This window comes from Blennius ocellaris, assembly GCF_963422515.1.
Source record: "Blennius ocellaris genome assembly, chromosome: 11".
Lineage (NCBI taxonomy): Eukaryota > Metazoa > Chordata > Actinopteri > Blenniiformes > Blenniidae > Blennius > Blennius ocellaris.
Genome location: NC_137660.1, coordinates 16,134,476 through 16,156,153, shown reverse-complemented (window position 1 = coordinate 16,156,153; position 21,678 = coordinate 16,134,476). Strand labels below are relative to the sequence as shown.

The following is a 21,678-nucleotide window of genomic DNA, read 5'->3' as shown; positions in this document are numbered from 1 at the left end:
GTTTTCTTCTTCTTTTTTTTTTCAGTTTTGTGTAACAATAGATACTCGTGTATGCTGGTTGTGGGTAAATTACAAGTATTTTATAAGCACATACTAGAATATACTTGAAGCTCTTCAAAACAGTTCACCTCTCATTCAAATACAATGCAATGACATGATCATGAAAAAAATGCATTGTACTATAATTTACGGTCCTTAAGCTATGGAAGACTTATGTGCTTTTTTTTCTGAACAGAAACCATCTTCCCAAATGGGAGCTGCTGTTGTTGTGAAGCAGATTCAATAAATCAATCAATCAATCACTCAGGATGATAAAGTGCTTATGAATAAAATCAGACAGCAAAATGAGAAAGAATGGATTTAAAAGAGAACAAGATGATAAATATACACTATATCAACGATAGTCAAATTAAACCAAACCAAATTAAACTAAATTAAATTAAATGTCACCATATTACTATGTATTAAAAGCCAGTCTGAATAGGTTCCATATAAATACCTAGAAAGACGTAGGAAAAGGTTGAGCAGTTGTTCACCCTGTGCCTCACAGCTTCAGTGGCTGGTTGAGAGAGGAATTTGCATGTTTTTCCTTTACCTCCTTGAGATTTGTTGGGGTGCGTTTGGCATTTGTATCCGTCACCTCTCCAGGTGGTACTGGGCCTTTTGACCAATGCTTGTTGGCACAGGATACATTTGTGGATAGAAGTTGGACAGACTGGACGACCCCGTTGCCAAAGTGCTGCATAGTATGTCCATTTGCAAGCATCATAGAAAGAAAGAGATAAAAAATGTAAAATATTAGGTGTGCACGGACTTCAATAGAGATGATGCATGCGAACCCGTGACGGTCAGACAGAGCAAACCAAAGCTATTCAGTCGCAATTATTTTCGATCTTCATATGTAGTTCACGTGAGCCAGTGCGCATGCTCCGTGCCAGAAAGAGGAGGGGCACGAGGTGGGCCGACCAACTGTAGTCCCCTGTGAGTGTGTGTGTCTGAATGTGTATGTGTGTGTGTGCTCGTCTCAACGTAGCACGAAACGTGTCTCCTTCTCAGCAGACACACACACCCCAACGTGATACGTGCTGGATAACGGTCTTTTAGTATTAAAAGTTTTGCTTCTGTCGCTCTGAGAGTGTCCGGGTGTCACCCTGTGTCTTGTTCATACATTCCGCCGGTGAGAAAAGGTGAACATTTATTGGAGGCGGCGGCAGACTTGGCGGGGGGGTTTTTTTCTCCTAAAAACAGTGTCGCTTCTCCTCCCCTCGATGAAGCGCTGCGATGCCCTCTGATTTTATATCCCTCCTTAGCTCGGATATCGACCTCAATTCCCCTAAATCTCTATACTCTAAAGGTAAGATCGTGACTCTCGGGGGGTGGTGGTTGTTTTGTCCTCGTTCCGTGTGCGGCGGTTGTGATCGTGTGTCGTTAAGCTGCTAGGCTAGCGGCGGTTAGCCTCCGTTAGCCAGCCGAGCTACTGGCCCAGGTTGTCGGTTGCGTTCTCAACACTTAACCTTGCCCCGGTTAGTGTTCCGTGTCCCGCACGTGGAGGAGGAGGTGGGGGGCACGGAGGGCCCGGTCTCTCTTCGGTCACGTCTGCGTGTTGTTTTTTTTTTTTTTTAAGGGGGGGGGTTTGTCATTCAAGGTTTTTTTGACGGCTAGCATCACGTTCAGTGCACTGCGTGCTAACGGAGCTGCGTGGGGTCGTTTTCCAGCCTCTGCTTTTTCTTTTCTTTTTTTCTTTTCTTTCTTCAATGGGTTTAATTCTTGAACGTTTTTTTTGTTTGTTTGTTTTTTGTCCCTATGGATGTGAACGTGTCTGAGTGTTGCCCAGGCTGAGAAGTCGTTGCAGGGCAGTTGTGTACGTTGCCCTTGTTTCGTGTGTTTGGCTGACAGTCCCTCTTGTTATGGTTTGTTTGGGAGAGCCGAGCCAGAGTTCTCCTCCTCACAGTCTCTGGTTTCAACTGAAAGAATCCAGTCATTTGGCACTGGGAGGCTTCGGGGCCCTCGGTGTCTGCCTGTCAGGATTTACAAGGCCCCTCCGGTGCCAAAAAAAAAAAATCCAGTCCGTCTCTTAATACCCGTTTCACACGTGTCATTCTACTGTTATGTTATTATTAGAAGGGTGTTGCTGCGTCGTCTCGGGAGAATGGAGGCTTGTTTATAGGTTGAACAAGCATTTGTTTCCAAATCAGTTTCTCACCTTTTTTTTAACATGTGCATGATTCTAATGTGTTAAAAAAGAAGGTCTTTGAACAAGCTGCTCAACACTGGAGGCCATCATGCTGTTTCTTATTTATGACCAAGGTTTGTTGTGTGCTGCTCTTAAAGTGGGAACCTGACACTCCTGGATTAATGCATTTTGCAAATGCCTTTTGCATTCTACTAAGATGTCAGTGATCTTAGTAGATCCCCCCCCCCCACCTTTTTTTTTTCGATCAGGGTTGATAACCATAGAACATTTCTCCCAAGCTTGTTCGCAACTTTCTGTCCTGCTGGTCTCACATCTGTATGGCTGCTGCATTATGGGGGCACTGATGAGCCAGCGGAAAAACATCAGCAAGGCCGAAATGCTTATTTGGCGCGTCCCATATGACCACACTGTATCACATTGTGACTGTTTATTTATATCTCTGCAATTGGTTTGGTGCGCTGGGGTCAAGGTGACGGACGCACTCGTCAAAGCCGGAGTTTGCATCTTCATGCAGGTTAGATTGAAAGTGGGGGAGCACAAAACATGGTGAAATCTCAAGTGACCCCCACAGAAATACTTGGTAAGCTTAGTAGGTTGGATTGTTACTGAGGTGCAGCTTGAGTTTTACCTCGTATCTGGGTCATTGGGCTGCTATATTACTGTTCACAATGGTATACTAGCATTTTATACATTTTATACAAATGGTTTATGACGTGGAACTGTCCAGATCAGTTGAATTGGGATGCTTGCTTTATTATTCTCCTCTGTAAGTGATCGAAAGCAGATCTCGACAATCAGATAGTCTTGGTAATTGGAGTGGCGATACATAAAGCTAAATCGCTGTTCAATAACCATATGCACTTTACAAAAACCCAAAATATGTTTGATTCCCAGCAGGATTTCCGAGTCGCAAATGTGTTGTTATCGCAATATCAACATGTGCAGTGCATTAATGCTGTGACAGATGAAAGTGACAGAAGTTTTGAATATGGAGAAAAATGTGATTTGACTGTGATTCATTTACAAAAATATGTATGATTACCTCATTTTAGTCGATTCAAAAATTGAATTATTTCATACCTGGCAGAAGTCAGAGGAAAGATGACCGCTTCTGAAATTCTGTTGGTGGGAGCTGCATTAACATGATATCGTTTAGGTTTTTTTTATTTTATAACAAATGGCAACACTAAATTGTATGTTTACTTGATACTGTGTAGCCCCAGTCTTTACATCACTATCATTCCAAAGCCGTTACTTAAAAACTCTAAGATTATGCGATGCACATTTGAGTGAGTAAAACCAAAACATATGTTGCCATTTTATTTTGAAACGATTCACACCGTAAGCGGTTCATCGGGTTTACACTACTTTTTGTCTTGCGGCTCCTTTCCTGTCCGGTAGCAGCAGTTTGACTTTGTCCGGATTGATTTTATATCTGCAACCGTTGCTCAAGAGATGGCTATAACAAAAGGCAAAGCTTGCCCACATCCATCCCGAATCATTTAATAATTACTGTTGACCTGTTAATCAATAATCCACGATTAGTTTGAAAATTGAACAATTTTTTTTTCCAAGGGTGATGTTGTATTGCGCATGTAATTAGAATCAGGTTTGTTTTGCAAAATTCACTTGCAAGCATCTCTTTTTTATTAATTTTTTTCTCCTCTCGCATCGTTCTCCCTTCTGACGAGGTCACGGCTCACAGAAACGCATTGTAAGCGACTAATCACGAGCAGAACCGTTCTGTAACTCGCTTCATAAAAGCCACTTATCCACCACAGCCTCGCCGGAGAGCAAAATGACCCCGAGAAGGAGGGACCGGGTTGAACTCGCTTCACGACACAGTCCCCAGGTCTTTTCGCAGATGCATGAGGCCACATTTACATAATCCGCTTCTATGACTCATCACTCAGGAGTTTTGTAGCCCTCCAACTCTTTAAATTATAGACATCACATAATGTGGTTTAGTGTGAATTGAAAACGAGCTGCGAATGCATGATAATGAATCCTACTTCAAGAAATCTGAGATAAGTCATCGAATAGATACAGAAACATAGTACATGTTATATAATCTATATATGTTTTTTGGGGGGGGGTTTCATAGGGCGCTGTGTGCCGTGCACAGTGACATGCAAAGGAATATGGCGAGCCTGGTCACTTGATTTGCTGTGAATGTCACAATTCAGTTTGATCCACGGTGGCACATTTTCCCCGGGACTGCATGATATAGTTGAGTATTGCAATAACAATTTGATTTTCAATTAATTCAAGCGCTTTATTACATTTATGCTTTGGGATTCGTCCTTGAGAATAACAGTGCTCTTTTCTCTCGCCCCTGTGCTTCAATCAGAATTTTCTTTATTGTCATTATAACAAGTTACAATGAACTGACTGTGATTTGTTTTTTTTGTTCGACCATAATTTTTTGCCTTTGCAGTCCCCACCAACAGCATTTACGTGTTTGTCGACTATGTTGCTGAAATTTCTCTTGAATTTCTAGCTTCTGATTTCTGCCTTTGGACTTTCAATTGATTAAACTTTGTTTGTCTTTTGGTGTTTAAAATCTAGTCATCTCGATTTTTGTTGTGCATGAATGTTCAGTACACAGCATGAACTTTGGTTTTCACCTAAGCTGTTGCCTCTAATCTATTCAGAGTCCATAACAGAAAATCGGTCAGTGTTGCAGCAAGGAGAGGTAACAAGCTACCTTATAGCTGGTGAAGTGGCATTAGCCCCAAAACCCTACTGCAAGGATGAGTTTGTTCACGATCCAGAACTTTCTGCAGGTTTGGAGAAGCAAATGAGGCAGAGTTCAGTAGTTTTGTTTGGGTTTGGGTATTTCCAGATGCCCCCCCCAAAAAAAAAAAAAAAAAAACCCACGAGATGTGTTTTTGTTGGACATTTCAGCGTATTTCACACCAGGAGAGATCATTGAAAATGTTATGGCATAATGTTGATTTTGCTCTTGTCCACAGTTATTGAATAGTTCAGACAAATAATATCTGGGATGCAGTTTGACACTCCATTCACCACCATCGTTTTTTTCACTGGACACAACCAAATACTACTCTTAATGTGGACTTTGGAGGGCTGGTTGGTTAAACTCGAAATGAAATTCCTTGGCAGCTTTGTTGGTCTGGCCAAATAATTGTAATTCTGGCTTTATTTTTTTTTTTTCCCCCATGTGTTTTAAAAGAGGAACCTGTTTGCTATTGTTCATTTCATACGTTCTGAGAATGACTGGGCAAAAAAAACACAAAAGTCAATCTTAGTAAAAACGTAAGTTTATTTTTGCTCTGTTCCCGAGTTGAGTCCATTCATGTCTGCGCTTGCATCTATTAAGCTCCGTTTATTGTCAGATGTCGAAGACGCAGCAGGGAAAAAAAAGGGGGCCATGAATCCTTTAAAGCATACTGCCTTATAACTTGTAAAGGTTCAATGTTAGTTGGTGTTCTCGTTCAGCTCATCTCTTCTCACAGCGGTTAATTTTAGATGAGATTGACAAACCACACAACTTGCTGTAGAGGGATTTAAAAAATACATATGGCATGCATTGCTGTAGCCCAGTTTTTTTTTTTTTTTTTTTTTGCCCCTCCTGTGTTACACAAGGAGCACATTTGGATCGCAGAGCAGTTTTCTTGTCTCGCAATAAGCTAATGTGATATGTGCTGTTATACCGAAAGTATCTGCAATTCCCACAAAGACTAAAGAATGATGATTATTCATCTCTGTTCCAAGTTGTACCTCTGTTTTCTGTCACGGTTTGCAGGCTGCCATCTTGACTTTGATTTAAAAAATCAGTTAAAAGCCATAATTATTCAGTGATCACTGACCGTTTTGTCTTTGAAATGATTGATCACTATGACGAGCCTTATCTCGAGTTATTTTTGGACGTACGTGTGGTAAGGAAAGCACAATGCATGGTCGCAATTGCGCTGTAATATCAGCTTCACCCACAAAATTGGCTCCCGTATCTTGTATACGTTTGCAAACAACAATCTTTGTCCAATACAGTGCCGAGCGATGCCTTGAAGTGATTCCTGCTTAAGGTAAACAGAGATGGCTTCAACGGCCAAAAATATCTCCCTTTGTGGTTTGAGTCCAGTGAGTAGCTCTTTTGTCTGAACTCTGGCTTGAGCATAGCGCTGTGTGTTCAAGAATGTAATTAAAGCGGCCATTGTTGGGCACTGAGAAACATTCTTGGTCTGCAAATTTTTTTGTGCAAAAAACAACAACATTGCACTCATGAATTGTCTATTCATCTCTCACCCCTCATCGCTGCTCCGAGCCAACTTGCAGTGAATAGAAATGGACTGGTGGCCTTGTCGCTTGGCGAAAAACGTCACAGCATGTGTAATGTGAGCAGGGCATGACTGTGTGATGATGTAATTCGATTGTTCTGAGTGTAGGTTAAAGTCGGCCTCCTGCGGCGCGGTCTGCTTTTTAGGCAGTAAGGCTTCAATGTTTACATGACTTCACGGAGCTTAGTGGGATGTGAACAAGACCATTGAGGGAACGACGGGAGATTAGGCTGAAGAAACATTCAAAATCGACTGTGTAATATCTTAGAAGAGCACAATTTTCTCCGGTTGACTGAAAGGTTATGCCATTTATCAATTGGGCAGATTAAAAAAGGCCCGGAGTTGATTTTGAGGGTTGGTGTTTGCCTTTGGAAGATTTTTCTGACAAGGTGGGTTCCAGAGGAGTTCTTCTTGCCATCCGAACAAAAATTTGCTACAATATTATATTAGAAGAATTCCCATGGTGAAAAGAAACCCCTTCACAACAGCCAACCAAAGGAGCAGGTAGGTGTCCCAGTATCCAAGTCTGCCATGAGAAAAAAAGACTACACGAAGTGGTCACTGCAAGGTGTGAGCCACTCATAAGAACCAAGAATAGAAAGGCTAGATTGGACTTTGCAAAAAAAAAAAAAAAAAAAGTCAAAAAGCCAGCATAGTTCTGGCTGAATATTCTTTAAACCGATGAAACTATGCTCAACCTCTACCAGAATGATGGCAAGACGTTGAGAGAACTCATGATCCAAAAACATACCAGATCATCCGTGAAACAGCGGGGAGGCATTGTGACGGCTTGGCCGCGCGCGCGGCTGCTAGCTGCACTGGGTCACGAGGGTTTATTCATGATGTGACACAGGCCAGAAGCAGCACAATGAATTCTGAGGTGTTCCGGAGACACACTGTCTGCTCAAATGCAGCCAAGTTGATTGGGCAGCGTTTCACGATGACTCAGATGGACAATGACCCAGAACCATACGGCCAAAAAGCAGTTTATTAAAGGAAAGAAGTGGAATGATGTTACTTGAATTGCCAAGTCAGTCACCTGATCTCGAGCCAATGGAGCATGGATTTTTCACATGTTAAATATTAAACTCCAGTTAGGAAGGGCCACAAACAAACAGCTGCTGCAGTAAAGGCCTTGCAGAGCGATTAATAAAAAAAAAAAAAAAAGGAGGAACCTTGGCACCTCGTGATGAGTTCAAGACTTCAATCATTTCATTGCATAGCAAAGAATTTTTAAGCATGTATTACAAATTAACCTTTTATTTTCAGTTTGTTAATTTGTCCAATTACTTTTGAGCCCTTGAAATGAAGGGATTGTCCTAAAAAAAAAAAAAAGCTTTAGTTCCTCACATTTTTATTGCAATCTTCATGTTCGACCCATTGAATCCATGCCAAAAGTCTGCACTTCAACTGCATCCGAATTCTTTAATTTAAAATTCATTGTGGTTATGTCCAGAAGCATAATTGTCTCTATCCAAATATTTGAGGACCTCGCTGTATACCCGGTACTAGAGAAAACAGTTTCCCTGTGTAAATGTTTGCCTTGCTTCAGCCTGACTACTGCTTTGTTCCGCCTTCGTCGCATCGTTTTGGCCATGTGGTCGTGTGATGGCTTTGAATTTTACTGCAACGCGCCAAAAAAAAAAAAAATCCTCCAGCGTCCCGTACATTCTTGGGTTGTCTTGCATCAAACTTCCGGGCCGGTCTCACCGAGGTTTATGAGGCCGTGGCGGTCACTTCAAGACCTCAACTTGAACCCACTGTCGCTGCCGAAGAGCTGCCTTCCTTTTTGGTTTCGTTTCACGGGTCGTCTCGGGAAAACCTGAGGCCTTCCCTCGCGGTGCTCCCAGCCTGCTGAGCAGCATTCCTCTTTCTCTTCATTGGGACTCGGTTTCTCTGCGCGGTCGTATCTGACACGCGTCGGCAGGAAGCCACCTCGGTGCTTCTTGGTTTGAACGGTGTGCTTTTAATCCCAGGCCTGGTTGACTCCCCTCCCCTACCCTACCCTACCCTACCCAACGTTGTGTTTGGGGCTCTGACCACAAAGTTCTACTGCGGTCTTCGGACTCGGCTCCACGGGTTTTTTAGGATTGTCGAGATGCTCCTTGGCAAACTATTAGAGGAGTGTTTTGCGGTGTTTGTACAGTAACGACCTTCTCTCTGTCTCTGTGTATACGATTTATTCTTAACATCCCTCATTACTCTGTCTCGTGAAAAAGCCACACCAATCTTTGCAGAGAAGCCTAAATATGTGCAGCCCAGAAGATTTCCTGGTATTTGTGGCTGAAATCTCAGTCTTCCTGACTGTATCTCTTTATCCAAATAACCCCTAATCTTCTTCTGAATGTAATCACTAATGATTAGCTTTTGTGAATCTTTTTTTTTTCAATACTTTTCACAATTGAGTTTAGCTCCTTTTCCCCTCACAGGTTCTTTGGACAAATCCCCCCCCCCCCCCCCCCCGCCTGAAAATCCAGCATATCAGCAGTTGAAGAACTGTGCCAGGGGTCAAGGAAATTAACTGTTTACTCACACACACACACCGAAATCACAATCAAACAAGTTAAAAGTGTGAACGCTTCTTTTCTTGGCTTTTCTTTGTGCCGCCTGTGGACGTATTATCAGGCCAGAGATTCCAAAGTATGTAAACTTTTGTTCAGGGCCATTTGGGGCATTTCATTTATCTTTGTTTCTTAAGCACACAAAAAAAAATGCCTTCATCTTTAGCTGGTAGATTCTATTCTTTTTAAATTGTACGTATCATTTGACTTCTTTGAAGCAAGCGGGTCATGTATCAGGATCCGTTCCCGGAATGCTTTTAGTGTCCCATATTCACTGGAAATGGTACAAAATTAAACTCCTGCCGAACAGAGACTTTATTTGACAGTACAGCTGTTATGTCTTCTCTTGTCATGCGACTCTTTCTGAAGACTCCCATGTCTATATTAGATTTCACGAAGAGCGAGTCTTGTGTTTACATTTCACGGCGAGGACACTTTCTCTCTGATCATATGTGTTGGATCCCATCAATGTGTGGGAGCAGACGGACGGTCTTCAACAATAAGATACTGAAGATGAAGGCAGGGTGGGACATCATCGCGCCATTCAAGTTAAAAAAAAAAAAAGATGTACGAGACGCACTACTTGCAATATTAGGTAAACCGTGGGATGTTATTCGCTACAACTGATCAGCTTTTCTTTTTTTTTTTTTTTTTTTTCACAAAGCTCTTAATTTTTATTTTTTGATTTTGTTTGTGAGGTGGTAGTTTTTTCCAGTGGTGTAGCACGGAGCAGTTTGTTTATACAAATTCTGCTTTGCATGCCGTTTCCTCCCAGGGCCAGCCTCAGGAGTACATTCAAACTTCCGATCCAGTTTGGGCATGTATGTACTCAAAGTGACTTCAGCTTCACTCAGTATCAATAAGTGTATTTGCATGGTTTACTAACCATGTTTATTTAAGATATAGATATGCTCTAGATGTCTCCATTGTTACTAACTTGCTGGGCGTTGTGGCAGACAAACGCAGTGAGCAGTGTTACTCTCTCTTGTGGTCGATGAGTCTGATGACACCAATGTTGAAAAGCACATTACACTGGCTGTCATTTGCAAGTCCTTGTATACGATACACTTAAATAGTCTTGAACGTATATTAATGAGTGAAGTTCTGAGCTATTCTTGTCTCACTCTTTTCAGCTCATAGCCTTTTTCTACTCCGCTCAGTACCGGGTATTTATAAAGCCCTTTTCTGCTGAACAGCCCTCTGATGAGACTATTCCATTTATAAACGTCTTCATAGTGGAGCGCCTCGGTCCTTATGACAATCACATGAACAATGACCTCCTTTACAGTTTGCTGGCTCCTCGCTGGTTGTTCCGCATTGCTCCGCCTGCTTGCAACCCACTGTTTGCTCAGTTGAGTCAGGCCTACACCTTTCACACAGCCTGATTCTCTGATCTTCCTTCCAACGTTGTGTCGCAAGATGTCTTTTCTCCTCTTTATCCTTTCTTTTATCCTCGCAGTGGTTTGTCATGTTCCTGCCACTTCACTTGCAATCCAGACTGTATGAACCGTGGCCATATTGTACTTGAATGGGACTTGTTCTGTGGTACAGACATTTAGGCTGGAGCACACTCTCCGCTGGCCCACGCCATACACGCTTCTCTTGTTTGAAGCGAGTACGAGTTAAGGCTGAGGTCATTTTGGGTGGCCACTTGATCTGGAGCACGTCCGGTAACAAAGGCCCACTTTCTTCGTACCGTGAACAACGGGCAAAGACAGAGGCTCGTGATGAAGAACGTTCTCACTTTACTGCTTCACTTCCAGGCCACGATAAGTGTACAATGCCACCTGTTGTCCACGGCAAGTGTTTTTATCAACGTCTTATTTGGCGTTCTTTTAAAAAAAACAAAATCTGTGCTAACGCCATCTCTTTGTTTGTCTGATTTAAAAGGAAAATTCGCTCAGAATGAAATGACGTTCCTGATGTTGAGATTGGACTGAGCTTAAAGGCACCTTTCAAACATCTGTCTACACGCGACGGTGTTTCCAATATCATCTGATTAACCACAATGAGCAATTGACCATAGTTTGTGCTCCAATCGCAGCGGAAAAGGCTTTGTGTGGCTCTCTGTGCGAACTGCCGTGACACCGCTCTACAACGCCGCTGACGTTCACGAAAGCGCAGGATAGTGTTTCCTTCTCTGCTTCATCATTCTGCTGGTGCCAAGTCATAGCCAAGTGTCAGATGACTACTATAAGGCACCGATGCGCAGCTGAAAGATCCCGTGTCAGGGTGTTGATAGGCGCTTGTTTCTTAGCAACCGCACCACTCGTGTGTTTGTCTGTCATCAGAAGTGGGTTATTCCAGTGCCACTGCAGTAGTTTTGTTTCATTTCCTGGAAATCGCTCCCACGTTACCGTCAAATATTATCTGGACTGTGCGGCTTTTATTACACTGAAACCCCATGAGGCATATTTAGTTCATCATAAGATACTCTTGTGTTATGCAAGTGTTGATTCCAGACATTTTTGGGGATGTGGGAGGATTTCTAGCCATGAGGGTCATGTTTGCGCTTGGTCCAGTTTTATTTTTATGAGTTGTTGAAAAGAGAGACACGCCAAACAACCAAATGGAAGTGGGTCACAGCTGTAGGGTTTCTCAAAGCATTGTTTCTTGTTTCGACAATTTGAATTATGATTACATCTTGGGCCAAAGTAAAAGCTGCCACTGAACCATGAGGGGTGGAATGGTAAGCTGGTGGGCTTGATGGTTATGGGGTTGAACTGGAACACCACGGGTTTAGGTGAACTGACACCAAGGGCAGATTTTTATTTATAATTTTTTTTTTCTGTCAGCAGTTTGGCCAAGGTGGCTGCTAATTTCACTTTGCGCTATGTCTCCCGAACGAACGTGTGGTCGGCCTTGTGAAAACTGTCTTGTTTCAAACTGAGAAGAGCGGACATGCGGGTTGCTTCTAATTCCACAGGTCCGTAATAAACATCGCAAACGGTTTTCGTTTTCCCTCAGGAAGTATTCAACCTTCTGTTTTTCGTGTGTCACGGCAGAGTCGGTATATGACCTCCTCCCCAAAGAACTCCAGCTCCAGCCGTCGTCCACCCAGACAGACCCACCCGCCATGAGTCAGAAGAGTGGGGGAGAGGCGGGACCTCCCCCTTCTGCAGCCGTGGCATCAGGTGAGCTACCTGCTCAGGCTCTGAAACCCATGATCTGGGAGCGGTCGTCCCAAGGAGGTGGGGGGGGTGGGGGGGTAGGGGTGGGGGGGGTGAAGACACCACTGTGACCTTCTAGAAGTGTCAGGGACAACTTCACCCTTTGATCAGTTTCTGGGATTCTTCATATGATAAAAGCCCAGTGTTGTATTTAAGTTAAAGGACCTTAGCGTGATCATTTATCATGCGTTACATCAGAGCAAATTGGAGGTTGTGGGGTCCACATTGTGTGTCAGCTGGACCTGAGCTGCATTCAGATATACTTTGAGAAATGTACATTTTTGTGCTGTTTAAAAAAAAAACACAAGTATCTGTTGCGTTTATTAATCACAAATGCTTGTTTTTAGCCTTTGTCGGCCTGGTCAGTGTTGGGTGACCCCATTACGTGCTTTTATATTCTGCATCTCACTGCAAGACAAAGACACATTCTGAAAAGTTCAGCTCTTTAAGAAAACTGATCAAATCAAATAAGACTGGAACTTGACTTTTATAAATCATTGGATTTCGGCCTCATGGAAACTTCAGAAATGTCCAAATGGTTACTAAGAAAAGTCACAGATTCCTTTTTCCACCTGAAATATTTGACCCTGCACAATGTTTAAAGGGAATCCCGTGTTTACATTAACGGCATGCTAACACAGCTTGGTCTTTATTTTTCTTCTTGGTCCATCATTTTTCTTCAGCAGCAAAACATTTCGACTGCTTGTGCTTAATAGTTTTTCTACTGTCGGTGGTCCAGCTTTAGAGATGGAGCAGAACTATTTCTTTGGCTGAAGCGGTCATCTCAGACACGTTTTGCAGACTCATTGCATTGTGGATCTTGAGTTTCTTTCAGTTGTATATTTTTACCCCCCCCCCCCAAATGACGTGATTGGAAGTTTTTTAACTCTGTCAAATTAATCCATGTCTACTTGTGTCACATTATTAAAACTGGGTGTGGATTTTGAATGACTTTAACAAATCCCATAAAGCAGAAACAGCCATTTGCACATTTGTCATTCGCACATTCAACAGCACAAGCTCACGCAACATGCAGGTTCTCCATTTACGCTTTGCAGCAAAATAAGTCATGGTCTGCCATGTTTACGCTGGTATTTTCAGTAATTATGACACTTGTTGGCCTTAGCAACCATTGGACTGTCTTTCAAAATCTAATTGAACATAGACAACATGACTCTGGATCATGGTTAAGGTCAGCCATTATCGGCTTTTAACTGCGAGTGAGCCCAGTATGTAGTTCCATGTGACGAGCAAACTAACTGGTCAACAGTCATGCTTGGAGAGAGCGCTTTTGTTAATGCGACGGTTTCACCGTTCCGTTTGACCCAGCTCGCCCTAAGCAGCGCTGATCAACAGCATGTGTACTCTTAATGTCCTTGCGCTCATCGTTAACCAAGCCAACACGCTTCCAAGTGTCTGTTAAAAGATGAACATCAAAGTTACTCCTTCCTTCAGTGCATTAACTCCTCCAATTTACTGATTGACAGAAGTTGAGTCTTGAATGATCAGCTCTCTTGTTGCTCATTGGCTGTCTCGTTTTTATTGCAGGAAGTTCCCTCTGAGGCAGGGAGTGTCTGCATATAAAATGGTCTGCAGTTCACTGCTCCATAGGTCAGAGGCTTGTTTATTCTGTCTCCATGGCTACGCTCAGTCCCAGCCAAATCTACCAATTGGCATGCGCAAACTATTGTTTACTACTGAATGCACATTGCACAAACTGTACTGTTACCCTGGCAAGTTTAATTTGGCGCCACATTTTCAGCTTGCAAATTTGGCTGTACAAGAAAGTTTGACCAGATTTTGTTTGGTTCCTTTCTGGCAATGTGTATGTAACGATTTGTAGCTTGCTTTTGTTTTTTGTAAACAAGGCATGTCAGTTTTGTCACACTGATTTTTAATTGAGAGGATTCATAGGAATCGGAAACATTGTGGGACCAATAGTACCCTTCTCAACTTTAACTTCAGATTATTTGATCAATGCTTGACGGCTCTCGCATGCACAGTGAGAGCATGTTACCCACAACAGTCTGTTGAAATTAGAGTTGGGAAGAGGGGAAATCAAATCCAAATCATGCACAAATTCAGCTGCTTGAATGGGACTGCTAGCCTGCTCCGTGCTGAACATCTGTCCTAACTTTTGTTTTCTGAAATCTATATATACTACTACAGATGCCACCTCTTCCACCTCCAGCCCCTCCGCCTCCTCCTCCTCTCCGGCCATAGGAGCGCCATCCTCTGGCCCCTCTACCTCATCCTCAGACCACCTCCAGGTCGCCCAGCACCTCCACTCCGGCGGAGGGGATGGGGCTGGAGCTCCCGAGATGGAGGGCGCCGTGTCTGCCCACGGCCGAGGCAACCCGGGAGCAAACGCCGCAGCGGGGGACACGGGGTCGGGAGGCGCGCCGGCGGGGTTGGGAGCGCAGCAGCCCCAGAACACCCCGTCAAAGCGGAGGCCCGTGTTGAGCATATCCCCGCCGCCCGAGGACCTGTTCGACGACAGCCAGATGTCTTGCCAGGAGGAACCCAGCGCGTCGGGTGCGCCGGGGCCGGACTCGGAGCACAGCAGCAGCATGTGGGCGGACGACTCCGTCTCCAACTTCAGCCTGGTCAGCACCGTCTCGTACAACGACAACACAGAGGTGCCGCGCAAGTCTCGAAAGCGCACTCCCCGCCAGCGGCCCGGCCCAAAGCCGACCCCGCCGGAGGACAGCATGGATGTGTTTGACGCCGACAGTGCCAAAGCCCCTCACTTTGTCCTGTCCCAGCTGGGCACAGACAAGAACAGTCCCATGGCCAGGTGGGGTGACTTGTCCGAGCACACCGTGTCACTTTAAATCAGAGTACCACTGTCCTTTTTGTTGGGATACAGTAAAGGTCTTTTAATTCAGTTATTTCCTCTGTGATTAGATTTCTGGATGTCATATTAATATAATTATGTTTTTTTTTTGTTGCCCTTCAGCTCTCATGAGTCAGGAACTGCCGTGAAAGGTGGGTCACTGTGTGCTCAGTTCCCCCAAAGGAGTGACGGAAAGGAGCTAAAGATCTTGGTTCAGCCAGAAACACAGCACAGGGCGCGCTATCTGACCGAGGGCAGCAGAGGTTCAGTCAAGGATCGGACACAGCAGGGATTCCCCACCATCAAGGTTGGACTACAAAGGCCATCTACCGTCTGCTTTTTAACACAGTGATGAAATTGAAAATCCGACAGCGGGAGTTTATTTTTTAATAAGTACCAACAGGACTCTTGAGGGTAGATCACTGGAAAGAATTCCCAGACCAGGACAGGCTCATCAAAAATGTTTAGTTAAAGTCATTTCTATTTGGCTTCGTGGCCTATTAGTTTTTGTGGTAAATTCTTCACGGGAAAGAAAGAAAAACGAACATAATAAAAACATCCATGTCGATGTTTCCAGTGAAATCCAGGAAGGAAACTCGGGAAGCTGCTGCTGCTGTGTGTTAGTATCAGGTTCTTGTTAAAATGATGAAATGAATCGGTCCTTTTTTTTATTTTGACAGTTGAACTTTTTGTGATATAACCAAAGAAACAACAGAAATAGAGTCTACACATATTCCATTGCCTGTATTTTTGTGTACTGGTGGGTGAGGTATTAATACTCTTGGCCTTATTTTCTGTCCACAGTTGGAAGGCGTGAGTGAACCAGTTGTACTGCAAGTATTTGTAGCGAATGATACCGGCAGAGTGAAGCCGCATGGTTTCTACCAGGCATGCAGAGTGACGGGACGCAACACCACCGCCTGCACAGAGGTGGACATCGAGGGCACCACCGTCATTGAGATCCCTCTCGAGCCCAGCACCAACATGACTCTAGCGTAAGCAGAAATTAAGATGGGATACTACTCACCATGTCAATGATTTCTTAGTATCTTGTGCTTTTCTAATCATTATTTTATCCATTAATTTCTGTCTTCTTAACCGATCCTGTCGTATTCCTTACAGGGTGGACTGCGTTGGAATTTTGAAGTTGCGCAATGCAGACGTGGAGGCCCGCATCGGCATGGTTGGATCCAAAAAGAAGAGCACACGCGCCAGACTGGCCTTCAGAGTCGCCATCCCTCAACCTGATGGATCCATGCTCACTTTGCAGACCCCGTCATCACCCATCCTCTGCAGTGAGTAATTCAGACACAATACTAAACTACAAGTAAAAACACAACATTCAACTCTTGGCTTCCTGGGAAAATGTTGTGAGTTCTGATTGTTGGACTCTTCGGTTCCGTGCAGCTCAGCCAGCAGGAGTGCCAGAGATCCTGAAGAAGAGTCTTCACAGTGGCTCAGTGAAAGGAGGAGAGGAGGTTTTCATCATTGGAAAGAACTTCCTCAAAGGAACCAAAGTTGTTTTTCAGGAGAACATTGCAGGTGCTCTATGCAATTTGGTGCAACATTTCCAACATGTGGACCCTTTGTTTGATGGGAGAATAAAATACATTGTTTTTAATTTCACTTTTTGTGCGTGTGTAGATGATAATTCCTGGCAGGCGGAGGCAAAGATAGACATGGACCTCTTCCATCAGGTAAACTCAAGTCGGTGATCAGCAAGTGATGCAAACTCTGCAGTTTATCTTCTCATGATAAATGATGCAGTCTCTTTTTGAGTTTTGCTTTATGAACTTTGTCTTCCAGAATCATTTGATAGTGACAGTCCCTCCATTCCACAATCAATCTATCACTTCTCCCGTTTCTGTGGGAATCTTTGTGATGACCAACGCTGGTCGGTCACATGACGGCCAGCCTTTCACCTACACTCCAGAATCAGGTAGAGCAACGAGATGTGCACGTGTTGCCTGCTTTCTGATTTTCATCCTTCTTGAAATTCAACTTTTATTTCCTACATTTTGGAAGAGGAACCAAGAGACTTTGAAGAAGTGGATTTAATTGTGCAGAAACCGTTAACTGCTCTACGTTTGTGCTCTTTCCCACAGACGCGAACTCAAATGTTCAGGCAATAAAGTCAGAAGGGGCCTCGCTAGTCACATGTATATTTGACAGTCAGATGAAAGCCATGTCCACTGAGCAAAGTGACTCATCTGGCCTCCCTTTCAAACAAGAGGACACGCCAATGGAGGTATCCAGCAATCCAACAGCTACAGATGTCTTCAAAGTAAGATATTGTCCCGTTACAAGAGCGAGGAGTGGAAATTCCTTCAGCGTGGCACTTGGTTAACGGTTTTATTTCCTGTCTTTCCCTAGCCACCCCCTGACCCACTCATCCCGGTGCAGCCGACCCTGGAGCTCACTTCTAGTCCCGTCCCTGGTGGAGAGTCCTATCAGACACCAATGCCCCTCCAACCGGAAGACGTGGAGCTTCCCCAGGCCCCCCCAGTCTTCCCGAGCTTGGAGACTCTCGGCACCATACAGAAGCAAGAGATTACCCCCACGGCGTCTTTCCCGGTGTCGGGAGACACCACGATCCCCCCTGTGACACCAGACGTCCCTCAGCAGTTCCTCAGGGACCCTCAGGAAAGCTTGCCACCCGACAGTTCGAATAACGGCGGAGGGGTCGTGGTCGTCGCCATGCCACAAATAGCAGTTCCTACTCAGCCGCAACAGCCACAGGTGTCCCTGTTCCCCCAGGAAGGTGTGGCGCAGCTCGAGAGGGCAGTGAGGGAGCTCCAAGCCGGGGGCAACGCCGCACTCCAGCACGTGTTGGAAGCAGCTGTAGCCCAACAGCAACTGAACTCTGTGCTGTACAGCCCCACACCCTCTGCAGAGACCCTTCAGCAACATGTCCAGGAGAACATGAACAGCCTGAGGTTAGGAACCACAGATAATTCGCTCTCGGCACAACAGCAGCTGCAGATGCAGCAGCAGCAACAGCAGCAGCAGCAGCAACAACAGATACAACAGCAGTTTCAGCAACAGCAAATGCAGCAGCAGCAGCAGCAGCAACAGCAGATCATTGGGAATCTTCAGCAGCAGCAGCAACATCTACAACAGCAGCAGCAGCAAGTCCTCAACAACATGCAGATCCAGCAGCAGCTTATATTACAGCCACAAGACCAACAGCAGCTGCAGCAGCAGCAGCAGCAGATCATGGAGAATATTCAACAGCTGCAACAGAATCAGCAACAGCAGGTCCTGAACAGCGTCCAGCTTCAGGACCAGCAGCAACAAAGTCAGATCCTTTCCAATTTACAACAACATCAGCTGCAACAGCAGCAACAGCAGAATCAGGCTCTGAGCAACTTGCAACAGCAGCAACAGCTGCAGGAGCAGCAGGTCTTGGAGAATTTGGAGCAGCAGCTTCAGGCCGAGTTGCTTCAGCCTCAGATCCACGCGTCCTCCCCGGTCCAGCAGCCGGTCTCCCTCCTCCAGCAGGCAGGGGAGCTGCTCACCATTCAGACCAGCTTCCCAACACAGCCTCCATCCCACACGTCTCCCCCACAGCAACTCTTCCAGTCGCCCAGGCCCTTAGCTGAGACACAGGGCTCGCAGCAGCAGGTCCAGGCCGCTCTGCTCCAGAACACACTGACGGTTTTAACCGGCGGCGGCCTCGGCTCCGAGCAGCCGTCCACAGGGTCGACGCTGTACCTGTCCCCGAACCCGCAGCCGCCGCAGCAGCAGCAGCAGCAGCAATTGGCCTTCATCTCCTCCATGGACACGTCCGCCAATCAGCCTCAGTCTGTCGGCATGTTTCAGAACCAGCCCCAGGGGCAGCTTTCCCAGTTGCAGCCGCAGAGCACCCCGATGGAGCAGCAGCAGTCGCCACAGCAGAACCAACAGCAGGCGCCACAGCTCCCACTGGGCCAGCAGGGCACTTTATTCCAAACCATCCCGAACCAGTCGAACTCTGTCCCCCAGGGCCAGCTCTCGCAGCCCCAGCAAACTGGTCTGCTCCTTTGCACCACGGATCTCAACCCCCAAGCGATCCCCCCGGCCCTTCTTTTCAGCACTCAGACGCAAGGCCCCGCCCCCATGGGGAGCATGGGCGTCGGAATTCCCCAGCCGGACGCCACCGAGCCCATGTCTTTCCAAGACCAGAGCTTGTCAGGAGGCAACTCGGCGTCCGCCGACGCCCGACAGCAGAGTCTGTTCCAAGAGCAGCAGCCCATGCAGGTCGGCCCGAGCCCGAGCCGCGGGCCGAGCAGCCAACCCGTGGAGCTGTTCCTCCCGCAGACGACGCTGTCCACCCTCCAGGGCAACATAGGCACTCAGGAGCTGAACGGCCGGGCTCCGGCGCCCGGAACGACCATCTTCGTGGTGCAGGGCAGCGTCGGTGTGGTCGCCAGAGCCGGCCAGCAGCCGCCGGAGCAGCTTTTCCAGACGTCCGTGGGCGGCAACGTGGCCCCACAGGGACAGGCCAACCTGTTTGTTTTCGGTATCCAGAACGGTAAGAAGGTTTTTCTTTTTCACGCAATGTCATCTTTAATAGAATGAACGAGAGCGATCGGCGGATGCGTCAGTGGCCGTAAAACTTTACCCGCCGTTGAATGTTTTCCATTTTCCTCTCGTTCTAGATTCGCCCCAGTTGCTCAGTACTTCTGGACCGACCCTGCCCGTACAAAACCAGACCCAGAACTCCAGTCACATGCAGCCTCTGCTGGATCAGTCCATGGCTCAAGGTGCCTCCTCAATACCAGCCTCCATGCACAACAACCTACAGAACACCCTTCAGGCCCAAATGCAGTCCAGCCTCGAGAACGCCATGCAGATAAACTCGCAAACCAACCTGCAGTCCAGTCTGCAGGCGAACATAGAGACGAGCCTGCCGACTCCGATGCAGACCAACCTCCAAACGCAGATGCAGAGCAGCTTACAGAACCAGTTGCAGGCGTCCATATCTGCGTCCTCCAGCATGGATAAAATCGAAGACATACTGGAAAGCCTGCAGAAGCAGTGATGCATGTTTTTTGGACCACGTGGGCACCCGAGGAGTGACATGTAGCTGTGTTACACATCCCAAATTCAAGAAGCAGACAGCCGTGCGTGGTTGTTGTGTGCCAGTGCCACCAAACCTAGACGATTTTAAATATTTAAGATTATATAGCCCCTTTTACGAGAGGAAAAAAAAACCCTAAAGTATGAGCTCATTTATCTTTTACTTCTCCCATCTGTCCATCCATTGTTCTGGAATTTACGAATCCGCCTTTGTTATTACCCCTCTTGCAGGATCAGAGAGGCCTGTAATAACCGCTTTATCCATCAGTCTAAAAAAAAAAATGCAGTGTTTTGTTGTCGGAGTGTTTTTAAAAAAAAAGTGAGCCTAAGAGATGAAGACGACAATGTTTTGGCGAGGAAACGGTAAAGGGAGAAAGAATGTCAGCAACAGGTGTATGTTAGGACTCGTCGTGTGACGGGGAGGGTAAGTCTGTCAGAGCAGACGGGAGTAGATATTTTAAAAAAAGAGAACGCCAGCTATGGAGTAAATCTCGGATTGCACATGAAGCGTTTGGATATAGGCTGAATCTCATTTTGTGAGTGTGTAAACTCCGCGAGGCGGAGGCCGTGGGTTGTGTTGAGCATGCGGAGCGACATCTAAAAATGGGGAGCAAAAAAAAAAAAAAGAGATCCGGCATAAATACGGGGTGGAACTCATTGAGTCGCAACGGCTCAATTTCAATCGAACCTCGTGTTTGTGAATGTCAACAACTTGACTAAAATCTACTCTGAGAGTACAGATTGTAAGGATGTGGAATTCTTTGTAGAATCAAGTGTTAAATGTTTTTTGTAGGATATTTGGCTTGAGGTGCGCGACAGTCGTCTCTTATCGGAGGAGGCGCCGTTCAAAACATTGGCATTAGATCAAGTGGTCCCCAACCTTTTTTTTTGCACCTCCGACCTGTTTTAAAGCAACAGAATCAGTGTAAAAGAAAAAACAAACGGTTAATCACTGACAGAAGTGAAGCATTTTTTTTTTTTCCAAATGAAACTCAATACAGACTAAATGGAGATTTAAATGTACATTTTCATAAAAAAAAAAAAAGAAGTTCTATTCTCTCTTTGGCCCCAGTGGTTGGGGGCCCCCGTGCATTAGATCCACTCCACAGACATAAAATGAACAACTCACTACCGGGGAGGCTCTTTTACTGCACAGGAGTCCTCCGAGTGCAAGAAGAGAACCCAACATTACACACTCGCTGATGAGATTTGACTTGGTGGATAATGTGACTTGACCTTCCTCCCAGTGTTTTTATATGCTATAAAGGCCTCGTCACTGGGTCTGCAAGAAGCTCTCTTGGTGAAATTTGTACTCGGCATTCAATAATGTAGTGCGTCTCTTGTTTTGGTTTTTTGAAGAAGTTGATAACCTTTTACCAGTTCGGCCGTGGGCAGAAAAGAAACTCTCCACTTGTGAAATATTGCGTGTCGTGTTGGTTTTTATAAACAATTTATCTCAAGCACTTTATAACCTCTTTTGTGTAAACCTGCTAATCCTTATAGCCGTCCACAGCTCTCGTGACTGACCTGGCTGAATTTGTACTCAGAAACATCG

At 45.5% G+C, this 21,678-nt stretch overlaps 1 protein-coding gene across 1 annotated transcript; it reads left to right on the top strand.

The window, feature by feature from the left end:
- Positions 1–1,281: 1,281 nt before the first annotated feature.
- nfat5a (nuclear factor of activated T cells 5a) lies at positions 1,282–20,102 on the top strand (the record flags this gene model as incomplete). The annotated part of the gene is made up of 12 exons (XM_080504264.1): positions 1,282–1,354; positions 12,062–12,190; positions 14,396–15,023; positions 15,186–15,369; positions 15,867–16,057; positions 16,185–16,357; positions 16,470–16,604; positions 16,707–16,759; positions 16,869–17,001; positions 17,168–17,346; positions 17,436–19,575; positions 19,703–20,102. The coding sequence occupies 12 exons, from the start codon at positions 1,282–1,284 to the stop codon at positions 20,083–20,085; spliced, it is 4,401 nt and encodes a 1,466-aa protein (XP_080360390.1). The 3' UTR covers positions 20,086–20,102.
- Positions 20,103–21,678: the final 1,576 nt, after the last annotated feature.